General features: G+C 41.4%; 1 protein-coding gene and 1 long non-coding RNA gene across 4 annotated transcripts; one reads left to right on the forward strand and one right to left on the reverse strand.

The window, feature by feature from the left end:
- Nucleotides 1–952: 952 nt before the first annotated feature.
- Nucleotides 953–6,342, reverse strand: LOC123085587 (uncharacterized). 3 transcript variants are annotated; one of them, XR_006439830.1, is made up of 3 exons: nucleotides 6,117–6,342; nucleotides 1,559–3,718; nucleotides 953–1,481 (listed from the first exon to the last, which is right to left on the reverse strand). It is a non-coding gene; the product is annotated as an uncharacterized lncRNA (long non-coding RNA). The 3 variants fall into 3 exon arrangements; XR_006439832.1 differs by having other exon boundaries at nucleotides 1,559–3,793; nucleotides 6,117–6,281; XR_006439833.1 differs by having other exon boundaries at nucleotides 1,559–5,218; nucleotides 6,117–6,255.
- A 33-nt stretch (nucleotides 6,343–6,375) lies between these two features.
- On the forward strand, nucleotides 6,376–16,145 carry LOC123085586 (6-phosphofructo-2-kinase/fructose-2,6-bisphosphatase). The gene is made up of 23 exons (XM_044507251.1): nucleotides 6,376–6,647; nucleotides 6,736–6,799; nucleotides 7,204–7,499; nucleotides 8,588–8,779; nucleotides 9,764–9,907; nucleotides 10,245–10,337; nucleotides 10,567–10,665; nucleotides 10,757–10,786; nucleotides 11,049–11,102; nucleotides 11,535–11,588; nucleotides 11,654–11,731; nucleotides 12,385–12,476; nucleotides 12,556–12,613; nucleotides 12,702–12,776; nucleotides 13,064–13,111; nucleotides 13,664–13,761; nucleotides 14,418–14,493; nucleotides 14,567–14,629; nucleotides 14,725–14,816; nucleotides 15,232–15,300; nucleotides 15,404–15,467; nucleotides 15,554–15,619; nucleotides 15,703–16,145. The coding sequence occupies exons 1-23, from the start codon at nucleotides 6,501–6,503 to the stop codon at nucleotides 15,802–15,804; spliced, it is 2,154 nt and encodes a 717-aa protein (XP_044363186.1). The 5' UTR covers nucleotides 6,376–6,500; the 3' UTR covers nucleotides 15,805–16,145.
- The last annotated feature ends 1,907 nt before the right edge of the window (nucleotides 16,146–18,052 follow it).

An 18,052-nucleotide genomic window follows, 5' to 3' on the forward strand; every position in this document is an offset into this window, starting at 1 on the left:
TTCCCGCGCGCTGGAGCGCCAAAACCAGTGCGCGCTAGGCCGCTTTCCCCGTGCGCGCGAACCTTTCCCGCGCGCTGGAGCGCCAAAACCAGGGCGACGGCATGATGTTAAATGTGCGCGGTCATGAAATGGGTCGGCCCGTTGGACGCACTGCCGACCCAAAACTAAAAAAGGGCGGACGACGGGCGGGCGGCCGACCCAAACGGACAAAAAGCGGACAAAAACACCGTCCATTTGAGTCGGCCCGTTGGAGTTGCTCTAACTACGATGTATCAGCTGTAAAAAAAAACTCCCGTGATCTGAAATCGTGTGATGGGATGACTCACCGGGACAAGCAGGTGTGCCGACACTATCCAGATTCAAGGCCGTCAGTTTCCGTGAAGAAATCTGGTCTATTTTCTGTACTCTGACAACGATCCACTGTCCAGTAGGGCAGCAGTCCAGTACAAACGTCGGGTCAGGCAAGCACCGCCCAAACTTCACCAGAAAAAGCCTGACGCCGATGGCTGCACTGCCAAGATTTCTTTCTTTCTTTCTACACGGCCCGCTATACCAAGACCCAAGTACTCGTACTACTACAATCCAACAGGCAACGCCAAACGGATGGAGTGGGACTCACTTTCACCCTGGCAACCGGCGAGTATAAGTCAAAAACGCTCTTATATTATGGAACAGAGGAAGTAGTATATAGGAAAAACATTTGATAAAGGAAAGCAAACGTGATTATCAACTGTGCTGATTATGCTTAGGAAAAGAACATTTGTTGATTTCAGATGAACTTAATAGAGGGTATGTGAATCATTAAGCATGAATGCATTTTTGGTTGGCATTGCACATTAGCACAGCTGAAAAACTCATGAAAGCAATGCTTACCTGGGGAGATAATCTGGCATATATGATCTCCATATTTGCCAAGTTTGTCGTCCAGCTTCTGTAGCTTATACAGTATGAATAATTGAAAATGATCACTACTCAGTCCCAGACACTCCTTCCATTTATGAGTGCAATTGTTGGTACATCGTTAGGCGTAATGGTACACGCAGTCACAAGGGGTCCATGCAAAGCATCTTTCACAGTTGATGCACCGCACTGCATATATGTATGTAGTACATCCACCAACCAGGTACTGAGATCGCATTCTACACAAATCACACCCAATCCGAGCATGGAAACTGACGCAGCGAAATCAATGAACTCTTTAAACATGGCTGCAATTCCCTTCGGATCAGGGACTTTACAATGGTACCTGTATCTCAAGAGTACACAGAGTAACCTTTGATGCCAGCTTAATCTGCTGTCATCCTGTAACAGTTTATTTCTACATTTTCTTTATAACATTGCCAGAATCTTCCTTTGTAGGGACTCCTTTTTCTAAACCTACTGATATGTCGTTTTCGGGGTTCTGCTACCGCCTATATTTGGTGGCATAAACAGATGCCCAATGCTGTTCAGATACAGGTAGGAAAGGCTTCACCAGAAATCTTCAGCAATCAAAACACATGGGTGAGGAATAGGATTGTTACAGCAGGAGCTACAGTTCCAAGGAGTGTAACAATACCTGTGTGTTTTGAAAGATAAACACATTCAGATCTGCTTCCCCCCTTCTTTTGCTCAGCTTTATTTTGTTTCTTCTTGTCCCTCTACTTTTCAAAATATTCACTTGGTCTTATTAGCCAAAGGTGTCCAGGGCTGGTAAAGGAGTTCCATCTGAGTTCCTTTTACACAGCTTCAGGCAGAAGAAAGCTTGTATTCAGGCTTTGCTGTCACAACTTCACAAAAAGGAAAAAGCCCAATCAGAAGAAAACAAGCATGAAGGAAAATGACATATTTTTTAGAGAAAGAAGAGTGATCAAAAACCTTTACCTCTTGGTTGGTGTAAAATAGCACACCGACAGCTCAAGGTAAATCTAAAAAATATACCAGCCAAGTGAACTGAACATAGACGGCGGTAAATTATGTATGATAGAATTGGAAAATAGTCGTACACAAAAGGAAAAGAGAAACACGTAAGCTTGTACGACTGAATTTCTTTAGTGAAGTTACACAAAGAAGATAGGTACCCCATAGCAATCACTTGAAGGACAAGTAATTAGCCTAGCAGCAGCACCTCCTACCTAACTTTATGTTCCACCAGTTCTTCCCTGCACATATGTAAGTTCCTCTTGGCTAGACTCAACAGAATTGTACAGAAGCTCACTTACATCTCCTTTAGTGCTCCACAGAATTATATGAGTGATGAAGTAGGAGACATATATAGATTATACGAGAGTAATCAGTACCACCATACAGAGAGATCATCTCCTCTGGCGAAGAAGAGATGATGAGGGAGGGTGATGCATGTGTTGCACTTCTGAGAAGCAAGCTCCATGGCCTGATCGAGAGGAACCACACTCTGGAAGAGGAGAACAAGCAACTGAGGCATCAAGTCAGCCGTCTAAAAGGCCAAGTCTCCTCACTTGAAGGGCAGGATACTGAGAGAAAGATAATGTGGAAGAAGCCGGAGAATTCTGCCACCAGCAACAACTACTTCAAGGAAAAACAGTTTGTTCACAACAATGATGATGTGAAGGAAGCTATGGATCTAAACAGCTCGGCATGTTACAGCAGGCAGCAATTTTCTAGGACACCGTCTGTGAAATCAAGAGCACCAAGGGTTCCAAATCCACCACCAAGTCCGACGTGCATCCAACCGATCATCAAGGCAAAAAAGGAAGGATCCATGGGTCCTCCTCCTCCACCGCCACCTCCCCTACCTTCCAGATTACTGAAGAGCACCAAGGGAGTCCAAAGGGTGCCAGAGGTAGTTGAGTTGTACCGGTTGTTAGTAAGAAGAGAAGGCAAAAGCGATGCGAAGTCTGGATCTGTGGGAATTCCAGTAGCTACTAACAGCCGAGACATGATCGGGGAGATAGAGAACAGATCAGCTTATGTTATAGCTGTAAGTACATATGATTTTCTATCTATTTTTAGATGTGCATATGATATACTGTTTACTTAGCTGCCAATTCCTTTCTTAGTTTAATTTTTCTTTTCTTTTTGAACCAACATAAGCAACAAGAGTATGAGTAGTATGACAATTGCACAATATTTCCTCCCGCATGACAGTTACCAGTTCGTTGCTGTATTAAAGACAATATCTCAACAGATAGACTATTCTTTAAACATCTCTCCCATTTCATAAATAGTAATTTTTTATTGTGTAAAATTTTCACTCATCTTTAAAACCTTACGAATACACCACAATATATGATATCTTTTCCTTATGCATCAAAAAGCAATGCCATGCGTTAGTTTAAGAGCATGCGACATGTTCTTCTGATTTTTCTGTTTCCCTCCTGCAGTTGATAATGTTATATAACTCTTTATTCTTTTAGTACGAATAATCTTTTAATGTACATCTGAGTCATGTTTTCTCCCTATTATTCTGTATAGATCATTAATTTCCTCACCAATCCAAAAACATTCCCTTATGATTGTGTTCCAACAGATTAAATCAGATGTAGAAAATCAGGGTGAATTCATTAGCTTCCTGGCAAGGGAAGTTCAGAATGCAGCATACAAGGAAATAGCCGATGTTGAAGAGTTTGTTAAGTGGCTAGATGGGGAACTATCATACCTGATAGACGAACGGGCAGTGCTCAAGCACTTCCCTAACTGGCCTGAGAAGAAAGCAGATGCCATGAGAGAAGCAGCATTCACCTACCGGGATCTGAAGAACCTGGAAGCAGAAGCATCATCATTTCACGACGACAGGAGAGTGGCTACACCTATGGCTTTGAAGCGCATGCAAGCCCTACAGGATAAGTGAGTAGACGAACTGCATGCATTTAGTAAGGCTGTTACATTGTCAAACTTTCAACAATATGACATGATTCATACTTCCCCTTGTAGAATTGAACAAGGTATTCACAATACTGAAAAAATAAGGGATAGTGCAAGTGGAAGATACAAGGATCTCATGATCCCATGGGATTGGATGCTTGATTCTGGAATCATAAGCCAAGTATGTACCATCTACTCCCAAACTATCCATCTTTTTTATCAGTTTGATATAATAGAGAAGACAGAGTTAAGTGCATTTTACAAACTCGTCTTCAACTCCAAACCAACTTATGAGTTATGTGGTACACATTGGAATTATCCCACTACCCTTTTAGCTATAAATTCGTGTCTAATAGACATATCATATATGAAGTATCCTCTTGCTATGTTAACAGCTAAAGGCCGCTTCATTGAAGCTTGCAAAAGAATACATGAACCGCATTATGAATGCACTGAAGTCCGATCCATTTGTAAATGATGAGGAACTGCTCCTGCAAGGTGTCCGCTTTGCCTTCCGAATACATCAGGTAATTCTACCACAATCATGAATTACTTTCGGATGGCATTATGAGTTGCTACCTACAAACTAACTAACCAAGGTAACTTCAACAAACCAAATTTGCAGCTTGCGGGTGGCTTTGATGAAGGTTGCCGGAAAGCGTTCCAAGAACTCAAGACGTACGCAAGCAAGTCAGAGTGATCTGATGGATCATATATGGGTTCAAATAAGCATCATTGGGATGCAATGGACATAATTAAGTTTTGCCGAGGTTGGCTCCAGGTCGACTCCACTAGTCTCCAGGATAATTCCGTGAACAATTTTCTTAACTTAATTATTTTGCATCTAAGATGCGGACCTCTTGGATGCAATTTGAAGCCTGAGAATTCTAAGTGCATCCACTCACCACTCTTAATTTAAGTACACCTTTTGGGAACATTCTAAAATTTCATTCGAGGCTGGTTAATAAAAGAAAACAAGAGCCAACCCTTTGATTGTTAGGTGGTCGTACCATGAAGTATCAAGTAAGAATCTGGAAATGGCATAATTTACGGATACAGACAGGACGACAGTATGTGCCCTTCATTCCTAAGGAGTGAGGTTCACAATTGTTAGGGCACACTGAATACGATTTTTTCTTGTTAGAATTTGTCTGAGGTTTGCTAAAGAGCAAATTGGCTGTAAATGCTCAAAAACTAGATGTCTGCTCCAAGTATTCAGACCTGCACAGCATTTATGCGACAACTGACAAGAGTATCAGATACATCCAGTTTTCCCATAAAAAAAGCAGACAAATCCACTTTTACCTAGGGCCTACCTTTTCAGATTCCGCTGTTGAGGGTGTTCAAGTGCACGCTGAATCAACAACAGCCTCTACTTCTCAGGAGCTCTAGTTGTCTGTAGCAATAAAAATACCACCTAAGCACCATAAGCCCGACATTTCCCACAATCCACCAATGGTGGATAGCCCTATTATACAGAGGACGGCAGTATAATCCTATTATACAGATAGGACGACAGTATAATCCTACTATACAGATAGGACGACAGTATGTGCCCTTCATTCCTAAAGAGTAAGATTCACAACTGTTAGTGCACATTGAATAAGGTTTTTTCTTGTTAGAATTTGTCTGAGGTTTGCTGAAGAGCAAATTGGCTGTAAATGCTTCCCATTAAGTAACAATTGCCAAACCATATCTCTCCTTAGGCTTCCGATTAAGCATAAATGTGATGAGGATGGTCTAACAATAAGCTACAGAAAATCTTAAGAAGTACTATCGTCTCAAATCGTGTTTTGGATCGAAGGCAGCAGGATCATGCGGTTTGGCAAAATGTGCAAGTGTTCCCGGCGCCAAAGATCCACAAACCAGAGAAAATCTACAAGGTTGCTGTCAAGGGAAAAAAACACGGGCACCAATCAACTTCGCTCTACGGCGCCTACCATTTCAGATTCTGCTATTAACTGCTGCATTGTTTCGAATCAACAACGTCATTTACTTCTTTAGCAGCTAATATTGTCCGTAAGCAATAAGAATACCACCTATATATAACCCTCAAAAGAATTTGCACAATCCACCAATGGTGGAAAGAATTTGCGAGATTACTCAACTACCCAAACAGAGATGCGCGAGCAAACCAAGCACGAATGCATGGAGCTGGCAGGCTGCTGCAATATCTACAAGAGCATCACACAGACGTGCTGCAATATCTACAAGAGCATCACACAGACGGGGAAGGAAGGAAATCAGCCACCTTACCCGCGAAAAAAAAGGAATCAGCCACCCCCCAAAAATACCTGGATCGTGTAGCCCTTGCTGGTGCGGCGGAAAAAACCGGCGGCGGCGGGCCGGTCCATATGACGGCGTCTCCCCGCGGCACCGCCTGCTTCCCGCGTATCTCTCTCCCTCTCTCTAGGCTGCTCGCCCCCTTTCTCCGCGCTGAGACGCTTCGCCCGCCGTCGTCGGCCGGCGGTATTGCTGTTGTCATCGGACATTCCTAGGCTGGCTGGTGGGCCAGGTACGTTTCCGGCCCCACCAGCTGTTGCGGATTACGAAGGGATCTACCACCATCGCACCTCCCCTCGTGGCCCCACTTGACAGTCGCACGAAAAGACGATACCGACGCGCTCGCTTTTCTTCCTTCCGGCACCTTCCAAGTCCCCCTTCTGGCCTCCCCGGCGATGGCGACGGCGGCGAGCTCCGGCGGCGTATCCGACCACCAGTATGTCTCGGTCAAGTTGGAGAGCTCCCGCCTGGCGGCGCTCGACCTCGCCCCTCACCTCTTCGGCTCCCACCCCGCCGCCGGCTCGTGGGACCCTACCAAAGCCGTAAGCGTCGCATCCATCCCCTCTTGTTCGCGAGTGTGTTTCCCGTGCGGAGATTAATGGAATTTCTTTTTCCTGGTGGTGTTCGCAGCTGCCGATGGAGCGGGCCGCGGCCGCCATTTGGGAGCTCAGCTGCGTCCTCCCTTCTCGACACGGTGAGTTGGCTCATTTTATCATGCTGTTCGACAACTCCATGTGGGTTTGAGATCCCTTCTGAGGAGATTTGCGCTATGATGAGCTATCTTGCTGTGTCATGCTGCTGGGATGCTCTGGTTTGAGTTGTTGGGTTGGGCTTTAATTGTTTATTGGGGCTGTCTCCTGTCTGTTTAATGTGTGTACATATTTTGTCATGAACTAGTGATTTGTCATTGCTGAGTATAACAATGTAGTACATGAAGTTGGGCCTTCGAAATGAAATAAAGTGATTCTTGAGCTGATCATTTGCTATGCTCTGGTTAACTGAGTTGTTTACTTACTACATATACAGGGAGTTATATTTTCTTCAGTTTTTTTAGCATCCTGACTAGTTTTATGCTTTCTATTTGCTATGTTTTGTTAGAAACACTGGATTTCAAGTTACTATTGAAGCCAAAAGCCGATAGCTCAGAGTGCATTGTTGAGGAGGGACCGAACCGACCGCTAGGTTGCGGGAGCAATCAAGTGGAAATGACGGATGCAGTCTTTAAACTCGCTGAGAAAGATTCACTTGAGTGTAAGGTTTGGGTTGAGACAGAGATGTTGTCCCCATTTGACCTAGCCGCAAGCTGGAAGGCTCATCAGGAGAATCTTCAGCCTTCAAGGGTGCGAGGGACCTATGATGTCGTTATGAACACTGAGACTGAAGCCAGGGACGAGGTTTGACTTCTTTTAAATGCTTTATCTTACTTCTGTATTATGGTGCTGCCGAATGTAATTAGGAAATTGTAAACCTAACCCTCCAATAATCTTTTAATGGATAGTATATATGCTTATTTTGCAAAAACCTGGTTTCTTTTAAAGTAGTGTTTGACTGTTTGTAGCATCTAGTTTCCAGCCAATGCTTTGTTGTTAACAGTCCGATACCTTAGAGGGTGCTATGTAATAGGTTGACTGTTTGAGGCAGCTTGCTACTTGCTTGTGGACCTGGACCTCATGTCTGGTTCCTAGCAAAACTCACTTGTTTCAACACGTTCCCATTTCCCTGCTATTAATTGGTGTAATGAAGTGATGTGTTCACTCAAGAGGGTGTGAAACTGACCAAGTACCCAGCAGATTTCAGAACCATGACTGACAGTACATCTTACATATTACTTTGATGTTTCAGCTCTTGTGTTCTTGTGAATGTAACCTACTCTCTCCGGTCATCATGGTGTTTGAGATGCTTGGCCATTAGTTTCCGTTACAGATATTTAAAGTTCGTAATATTATGGAAGTATTTCACAGTGAGTTGCCATTTTACTCTAGTGGTCAAATGTCAAAAAGTTCAATGGCATGCTTCCAATGGTCACAAGAAGTTGTGACCAGTGGAAGTATTGGAGTAATGCCTTTAAAACCCCAGAATGGTGACAGGTTTTACCTTTAGGAGAACTGCAAGCATTTAAAATATATCAAACCAAGCAGAAAATCAAATGGTAAAAAACGTCCCAGTGTAGGACTGCAGGAAAAGACCAAATTGCATTTAGCACAAGGTACTTATGTGACCTAAAAGTTAGTTGCCCTAACTAATTTAGACTGCCCCACTCATGTCCAAGCTGTCTTTATGCGAAGTGTGACACCCAGGTTCGGCAAAATATATTAGTGTAAAGAAGTAGGTTCAAGGGTCTTTCCGAAGGCAGGAGCAGTGTTTGTTACTGTGTACTTAAAAAAATAAATTCTTCCCACAAAGCTGTTGCCTGTGTTTCTATTGCACTATAGGTGGTGCTTCCTTTTCTGTTCTGCCAATTTTGTCTTTTTCCTTCAAGCAGAATGACTTCGCTTCTGGTTTGGAGCTTGATTTAGAGAAGTATGTAGTTCCAACAACACCCAACATGGGCTCAGGTGTTGTTTATGCAGCTAACTTGACTGAGAATCCCCGCTCTTTATTGGACACCGGTATCTCACCAAACAATTTGATCAAAGGTGACGCACCCCTGAATCATTATGCTAACACAAAGAAGGTATGACTTAGTTTTCTCTGCTCTATTCAGAATTGACTGTTAGCTTTAAATCATGTAGCGTCGACATTTATTCATTTATACAATCCATTATAGATGGTAGTTGCTGCCCTTTTTAGTAAACTATGTGCAAATTTAGGCAGCTTTAATAGAAGCCACTTTCTTCAATAGTGTCATCCGTTTCTTTAGATATCCAAACAAATGAGCTACTTTCTCATATGTCTTTTGTTCGTTCAGAAAAGAAAGGAGAGGTTGAATTGATTTAAGTTAAATGAGATTATGAGCCAGGAAAAGTTTCTGTTACTATGTTATATATGTTAGGAAATGTGACTCGTTACGAATGACGTGCTTGGAGTTTTTTCTTGTGGTCATGGATCTACCAGATTTTCTTTACTTGTTTGAACTTAAGCCTTATCAAAAGTTTCTGCATTATGTAAGTCAACAGATAATGGATGTTCATCTTATGGATGGACTTATCTGTATGTGTTAGAGACTGAAACTCGTTTAATATGCACATGTACCATACAGTTGGTTCGCTTTCTATGTCTATGAACTGAAACATTGCAATTATTTTCTGTAGCAACTGAAGAAGCTTTTGTTTATCATTAAATATATATATTTCTGATTTAGGCCTCATGGGAGGATTAAAATATAACTATTGCTAATAAGACTAGGATAGTATGAGAGAACTAAACATGCATTTGTCAGGTTTCCCAAAGCCGACGCTCAGGGGGCAGGCCTGGGATTGTTCCAGACTTCAGGCCATAGCTGCTTCCACAAAGCCGCCTTGGCTGAACCCCTGTTGCATATACCACTCTTTATGTGTCTGCTATCATTGTCATCTGGTCAACAGCCAAAGGAGACGAACACATCCCATTCAGATTAGAACAAACTTTTTGAAATATATATGTCTACATTTTCCTACATTTGGATAGAGGAGCTCCTGTTAATATCAACACTAGGAATGATTTATAACTTATGCCTCAGGATGTAGATGGAAGACATACTCCGTCACAGGAAGAACAAAAGGCAGTCTTTGTAGATAGAGGTGTTGGTTCACCAAGGTTTGCTAGACCAACAAACGAAACCGTTTCAACGAGCAACATCAAGCAGGATTCTGAAGCAAAGTTGGTATGTATTGTTGAGCTATTTGGTATGTGCTAAATAGGCATTGAGCTTTAACTCATTGAAACTTCCATAACTTCTTCGTTATTGCAATTCATGCAGGACTTAGTTCTCCCGAGTCTTAAACTACAGTAACTGTGTAGAAATATTTATGATGTATAAACTCATCAGTTTATTTGTTTCAAGCTATCATATATCACATAGAAACTTCACCCTTTGGTTTATTCTTTAAAAATAAAAATTCATCCCCTATGATAAGTCCTGTACTATGAAGTTTCTGAATCTGTCAAAAATACATGTTCTCAAATCTGTCATCTGAAGTTCTTTCAGCTTTGGCTATCAGGGTATGCCAGCAGCAGAAGGAGCTGTTGCAGCAGCAGCTGTAGCTGATCAGATGTACGGACCAAAAGAGGACCGCAAGTTGGTCATTGTGCTGGTAATTTTCATGCCACTTATGTATTCAACAAATATTTTAACAACAAAGAATGTGCAGCACTACCTCAGGGTTTTCTTTGTGTTGATAATTGCTCAGTTATATATTTATGGTTGATAAGATATGAATATAGTTAAATATGGTTATACTCATTCCTCTGAACTCCTTGAAGCATTTTCTGTTGTTTCAACTACCTTGTCTGTCCTTCTGTAATCATGTGCTGACATTGTAGGTTGGGCTGCCAGCTCGTGGTAAGACCTTTACAGCAGCTAAGCTTACAAGATATCTCCGATGGTTAGGTCATGAAACAAAACACTTCAATGTTGGAAAGGTGAACATTTAGCTTAAGCTAGTTTTGCAGATAACTGCACATATTTATGGTAATCACTAACCCTGTGTATTTTTTGATGTTTCAAATATAGTACCGTCGGCTCAAGCATGGCACTAATCAGGTACTTGCATTTTTATGTGCCTAATCACTGTTACTAGCATTGGAGTATTTTAACAATGCTCAGGTGCTACTGACAACTGGCTAATTTTCTGGTGGTTTTCATGGGAAATGACGAACTTGTAATTTCCATTTCCGTTGAGTCCAGCATAGGATTTTATTCACTCATGAAGTATTTTGAATCTGAATGGACTTTGAAATTGTGATCCTATTTATGAGTTTTGTTAAGGAAGACTTCTCTAATTGCATCATTTTCTTTTGCGCAGACTGCTGATTTCTTTCGTGGAGATAACAAGGAGGGTGTGGAGGCACGTAATGAGGTTGGTGCATTGCTACTATCACTATGTTGAAAGTCGAAAGTAACAGGGAAATTGTAAGTATTTATGTTGAATCTAGAGCATGGGCAATGCTACTCCCTCTAATTCCAAATGTGTGTTATTTTTTATAATGACATGGTCTAGTGCACTATTTTGACTACTAACTTGTGTCCAGTATGCTGTTACAATTATGAAAGTATGTTCATGATGAAATAGGTAATACCGCTTCCAAGTGGATAATCTAGAGCTCAAATTCCTTCTATATATGTTAATGTTGGTTATCAGACCCAAAAATGTTTTCTTAAGGGAATATTTTACTTTCTGTGGATCTAGTTTGCATGCATTTTCATACATAACAAAGTAACAAACCTATATGTTTTCCATGAAACACATAATTCTTGCATTTTATGCTAAACTATTTTATGCATATTTTAGGTGGCAGCATTAGCAATGGAAGATATGCTATCATGGATGGAGGAAGGTGGCCAGGTAAGGCAATTTTTTCTTGTCTTATTCTCTTTTTTTAACAACTGATTATTTCTGCTGGTCTGCAGGTTGGTATTTGTGATGCCACAAACAGCACAAGAAGTCGAAGGAACATGCTGATGAAAATGGCTGAAGGAAAATGTAAGGTACAAATTAAATCGGCGGTAGCTCTTGAGTGTCTTCTCAGTTGGAATCATTTGGATCCATCGGTGATACTTGTCACTCCTACACTTTTTAGTGTAACTGGCCACTTCCCCTGCATTTCTAAAAATAACACCTGAAACCATTTTTCATGGGTATATGTTCCAGATAAACTCCAGAGGCAAATACTGTTCCATGTGAACATTTCTGTGTGTGTTGGCCTAAGTAATTGTTGTGTGTGCCTGCTTAGTGAATGCATTCACATTCTGAAGGACAAATTTCTAAAAGCATGATCTCTAAAATTTAATCAGGAGCAAGTAACAAAATTTACTCAAAAGTTCTTACACATATCCTAGTAATTACAATTATTATCTGGAAGACTAGAATAATCACTATTTACAGAATAAATTGACATCACACCAGCTATTTTGAGCTGAGTTGCACCAAATGCTAGGTCCAAGTGACATGTTTAATAAAATACCACTCACTTTGACATTGTTTTGCACATCTAACATTGCCCTTCATATTCTGATTTGAGTCGCATAAAACACCATGTAGACCAAATGCGCCACCACACATGTTAAATATGCCGAGTTACTGTACAGTTTGTGACCTAATTATCTGCTCTTTAATATTGGCCATTCGTTCTACTTTCTAGATCATCTTTGTGGAAACAATATGTAATGATCAGGATGTTCTTGAGAGAAATATTCGCCTGAAAGTTCAACAAAGTCCTGATTATGCGGAGCAGTGAGAAACATCTTGCCTACTCACTTGTCAACATCATACCAAGGCATTTCTTGTGTCATTGATGTTGTTTGTATTACAGAACGGATTTTGAAGCGGGTGTGCGAGATTTCAAAGAGCGACTGGCATATTATGAAAAGGTCCATAGCTGCTGAATTGTGTTATTTGGGGAAAAATTGTGCGTGGAATTTCGAATAGCTATACCCAAATAATTTGAAATTTCTGCAGGTGTATGAACCAGTAGATGAAGGGTCATACATAAAAATGATCGATATGGTTAGTGGGAACGGGGGCCAATTGCAGGTATGTATGTGCAGTCAATCTGAGATATGTTAAATAGAGCAAAAGTTCATCCGGTTTGATCCTATTGTGGACATTGTTTGAAATTTGACGTTTCTTTCTATTTTGTGATAACTGTATACTTATTAACTATACAATCTAAGAGTCGGTTCTCTTCGTGTTTGCTATACAAAACCAAATATGTGGACTAGATGCAAATATATACTGCTGTGGTGAAGACGATATTATTAACTTGCAATCTTTGCAACTAGTTTCAAAGATCCTAATCTGTCTGTTACTTTTTCATGCAGATCAACAATATAAGTGGTTACTTGCCTGGACGGATTGTCTTCTTCTTGGTATATATCCAAAATATCTGAACCTTTTCTTATCACACCTTAAGATTAACTGATGGCTTTGAAGTTCATTATGATTATAATTTCCAATTCATCCAATGTTAGATCAAATTGCAATATGAGTTATGTTTAGTGATTCAATGATACAAGCATCTATCTTGGGTCTCTCTAATTTTACCCACTGTTCTCTGCATATTTGAAAATTGAAATTATATCTTTCCTTCTGCTCAGTACTTTACAATTGATGTTGTATAAGACCCAGGGAGACTTCCATGGGACCATGTTTCATTTGGGGTAGGGGTACCTTTCAGGCGATTGATTACTACCACTTTAGGGTCGATAGGGACAATGCTTGCCATGTTAACCTAGTTTTCAAATTGATATTGAATGCATAATACTGACAGCAGTCCTAAATCATGCTTATGGCTTATGTTATTACTATATTGGGCGAGTTCCATTTATTTCTGATAGTAGCGGATGCAATTAAGTGGCACACTGCTGTCTTGGTTCTAATGCTACTTGTTTTGTTAACTGATACATTTATTTTTGTTACAGGTGAACTGTCATCTTACACCTCGTCCTATCCTGTTAACTAGGCATGGGGAAAGTTTAGATAATGTCAGAGGAAGAATCGGTGGAGATTCATCTTTGAGGTCTTTAATTTCTTTGTCCTACAGTCTTGTTGTTTAGCCTTTGCTGCCATACTGAGTTTCATTTGGGTACTACACTAAGGAACAATACATCAGAAGTTCTAAATGGTTATTAATCTTTCGTGCTTGCAATAAAACCATCCGCCCACTAAGGGGACAACAATTACAGATCCAAATTATAAAATTTGAGTTGACCAATCCTTTTCTTGCTAGCTAATCTAAGTTTTCTTTTGCCTTTTTCTTGTTCTTGAACGGCTTTTGCTCTTTCTAGTTGAGTGCCTTTCTTAGACTTTATTATCCATATGGCACCTCCGGAGTGTGCATGGTTATTCAAACTGGACATGTGATTATCTAATTTTACATACAGTAACCTCTATTGTCTATAGCAAGATTCGGACATTCATCTTCTCTGTTTACATTAAATGGAAAAGGAAAAAGAGGAAAGGGAAAAGAGGAAAGGGAAAAGGAAAGGGGGATTATAGCATGCCTTGATGGAAGGATAGCAGTAACTACGTGCATAATGATATACCAATCAACAACCTGGTCATTACATGCCTGGGCACAGTAGTTTTCATCTTTCTTTTTGTCAGCCCCCTGTGCATTCTATATTTGAAAACCTTCGCTTTGGCTTCACCTGACTGAAAATAAATGGTATTCAGTGAGGTCGGGGAGGTTTATTCAAGGAAACTTGCAAGCTTTGTAGAGAAGCGACTGAAGTCTGAGAGAACCGCCTCCGTAAGTATGCCTTTTGTTACTACCGTTGAGAAAGAGACCTACTTGCTAAATATATGTGCAACATCCGATTCAGATATGGACTAGCACACTCCAGAGGACAATATTAACTGCACAGCCAATCATCGGATTTCCAAAGGTAGGTTGTCATTAATAATTAACAAAGTTCAGCAAAATTTATCTGCCCCTAATTGTAGTTGGGAAAACTAAATGGTTTTCCAACATTTCTTGTAGATACAATGGCGTGCTCTTGATGAGATAAATGCTGGTGTTTGTGATGGGATGACATATGATGAAGTAAAGAAAAATAAACCTGAAGAATATGAGTATGTAAATTCACTGATTTTATTGCTTCATTTTTTTCCCTGGAAACAAGGCATGCCACAGGATATTGATTGATGCACCTATAATTTTAGCAACTCTTTGTAGTAACAATCTGATCAAATTCAAGCCACGGATTGTTCCTTTAATCATGCAATATTAATCGAGCATCATACGAATCCTTATCGATGGGTTTTTCTATACAGTATTTTAGCTTGTAATATTTCATATAAATCTGTTATATGAAGTTAGGAAATTTAGTGAAATGGTTAACAACATACCATGATATATGAACACAGCATCTGTCAACCAGCAATCCAGGAGTCTCTGCACATCCAGTGCCTATGAATCTATGTCTTTGTTTTTACTGTTTCTCATTTTCTTGAAGAAGATTTCATTTACCTGTATGTGTCTGTTTAGATCACGTCGCAAAGACAAGCTGAGGTACCGTTATCCTAGAGGAGAATCCTACCTCGATGTCATTCAGAGGTTAATCCGAGTTGCTTAGTACCATCACATGCCTCTTTACGTAATTCAACTAGTGTATTTCTTGTTGGTGCCTCTCTTAATCTTGTCAATTTTCTGTGTGCAGATTGGAACCTGTAATAATTGAGCTTGAAAGGCAGCGTGCCCCAGTGGTAGTCATAGCTCACCAGGTAAGCGTGTCCAGCTTTTGCATTTTTCTAAACCTTTTCTTACCGAAGTATGCATTATGGATGTATGAGGGAAGAAACTCTTGTAGGCTGTGTTGAGATCACTATATGCATATTTCGCGGACAAACCACTGGAGGAAGTTCCTAAGATTGAAGTAAGCACGTGTTGCAACATCTTATAGTATCATCATGGCTGAAATCATTTGTTCGTGACGACTGAAATCATTTGTTCCTCTAGATACCTCTTCATACAATCATTGAGATAAAAATGGGCGTCACTGGTGTTGAAGAGAAAAGATACAAACTCATGGACGCAGTGAACCCAACTGCAGAGGTCTGAGGCATGGCGCATGGAGTCTGTCCTCTCAATTCAGACAGCACGAATAAATTTCCGGATGATAGTTTTATTTACCGAAGTATGTAGATGTAGATGATACCCAAACGTATCACTATATTTCATTGTCCAGAAGTAAAGCTATAGTGCAAAAGTGAACCATTCTTTATGAAGTCTGGCACATAGATGATCAAAGTTTTGAATTTTGGCTGGCCATGTAAAGGTTCGCTTGGGGCAATCCAGATGGATTCATTCATGTTCAACTGAACTTGTTAATTCAAGATTTGCATGTAACAGCACAGATTCAGTTTATAAGGCCAAGATTTGGGATCGATCGATCCAAGTAACCGCGTGGGCGTGGAGACGCTACCTAGTCCGAATTTCAGCTTTGTGAAATATAACCGGCTATATGTGTTGCTGTATATTTCGGCGTGTACCATATGGATATGGATTACAAGTGATGCCCTGAATCAAGCGCCAAAGCCAACTGCCTTTTATGTAGTAGAATCTTCTCTCATAAATTTGCGTACGATAGTAGTTCGGCGTGTACCATATGGATATCAGGATAGATTAAGAGTGATGCCCTGAATCAAGCACTATCTGCTGCACGTTCAGTAGAAACAATCAAGGGCGTGTTTGGTTGCAGTTTGCAACAGTAGTTGCATTGCATGTTCATCTCCAGTAGTTGCATTGCATGTCCATCTTCAGCCAGTCTGGTTCTTGAAATGCAGCCTTATATGCAGCAGATGCAACATATTTGGTTGCTTGCATCGCATGGAGGAGCAATTACCCCCTGTTGTTTGGTTGTCGTTTTTGTGTTTAGGGTGTGAGTAGATAAAAACTTCAGTTGTTTCGTTGCAAACAACGTTTGTGCTCTGCTCACCCCATTCAAATATGATGGCCTTATCACCACATGATCAGCACAACAGCAAGATCAAACAAATCAAGCAATCAAATGAAATCAAACACATCAAGCAAGAAAATGACAGCAAACTACTTAACTACATAGCATAAGTCTAGATTAACAGCAGGGGCATCCTGCTTCCCTGCTCCATGCCAGGGTGCTGCTCCTGGCCAAAATATGAACAAGTTTCCATCACAAGTCTGCCACACACCATAAAAATTCAACACTAACACCTTACTTAACTTAACTACATAGCATGCTCGATGTCACCAATGCATTTGTGCTTGCTGCAATAAAACCTGCACATGACCGAGGAGTCGTGGTTGTAGATCTGAACCTTCAGTCCGAGTCCTGAGATGCGCACAACGATGAGGTCGCCGGGGACGATCCGGTGGCGGCGGCAGAAATAGTTCCAGCCCCGGCCAAGCACCATGTGCCCCTTGAAGTTCTGGACCTGCACCCAGAACACGCATCGCTTGTTCGTCGACAGCCTGACCACGCGCGAGAGCCACTTGATGACCAGCCAGGTGTTCATCACCTCCACGAACTTGCGAGGGACGACGAGCATGGCGAGGTCCTCGTTGTCCTTAATCTGCTGGTAGAAGCGCAGCGGCTCCCGGGCCCCCCTCCTCGTGGCCCTGCCTCGGAGATCGTCCCCTTGAACGAGGCAGGCTCATGAAGGCGATCCTGCCAGGTAGGTCCACCGTCCCGAGCCACCTATTCGTGGGGATGAAATCCTTGGCGCCCTCAGCTCCGGCCACCACCTGAGCTCCTCCACCCGCCACATCCCAGTCAGTCTTCAATATCTTGTCAGGTAAGATGACAAGTATTAGTGCACAAACTCTTTGCAAAATGGCACTGCTCAAAGACATTTGCCCAAGAGCAAATGCCACTGATCAACGCACAAATTCTTTGAGCAAATGCCACTGATCAATGGAACTTGCAGTTAGGCAAATGCCATTGATCAGTGGCACTGATCGGTGGACTTGCCCAATAGCAAGTGCCACTGATCAGTGGCAGGCACTTGCTGTTGGGCAAGTCCACTGATCAGTGGCATCCATTTTTCTGCAACTGCCACTCATCAGTGCATTATCCTAAGCATGGAAACATCTAAAAATAGCAACAACAAGTGCCAATAGCCCCCATGTGCACCCATGCACATTTGGCAGCATCCTAAAATGGTCCTACTACATGCACGTATAACAATCAACACAAACTCTAGCATGAACATGTATGTAGCAACATGAACAACAACATGAACATGATCCTAGCTTGGACATGAACATGCCATTTGCATGAACACACATCCTAGCAAGACCCTACCATGAACACAGATCCTAGCAAAGCACA

The sequence above is a fragment of the Triticum aestivum genome, chromosome 4A (genome assembly GCF_018294505.1).
Source record: "Triticum aestivum cultivar Chinese Spring chromosome 4A, IWGSC CS RefSeq v2.1, whole genome shotgun sequence".
NCBI classification, from domain to species: Eukaryota; Viridiplantae; Streptophyta; class Magnoliopsida; order Poales; family Poaceae; genus Triticum; species Triticum aestivum.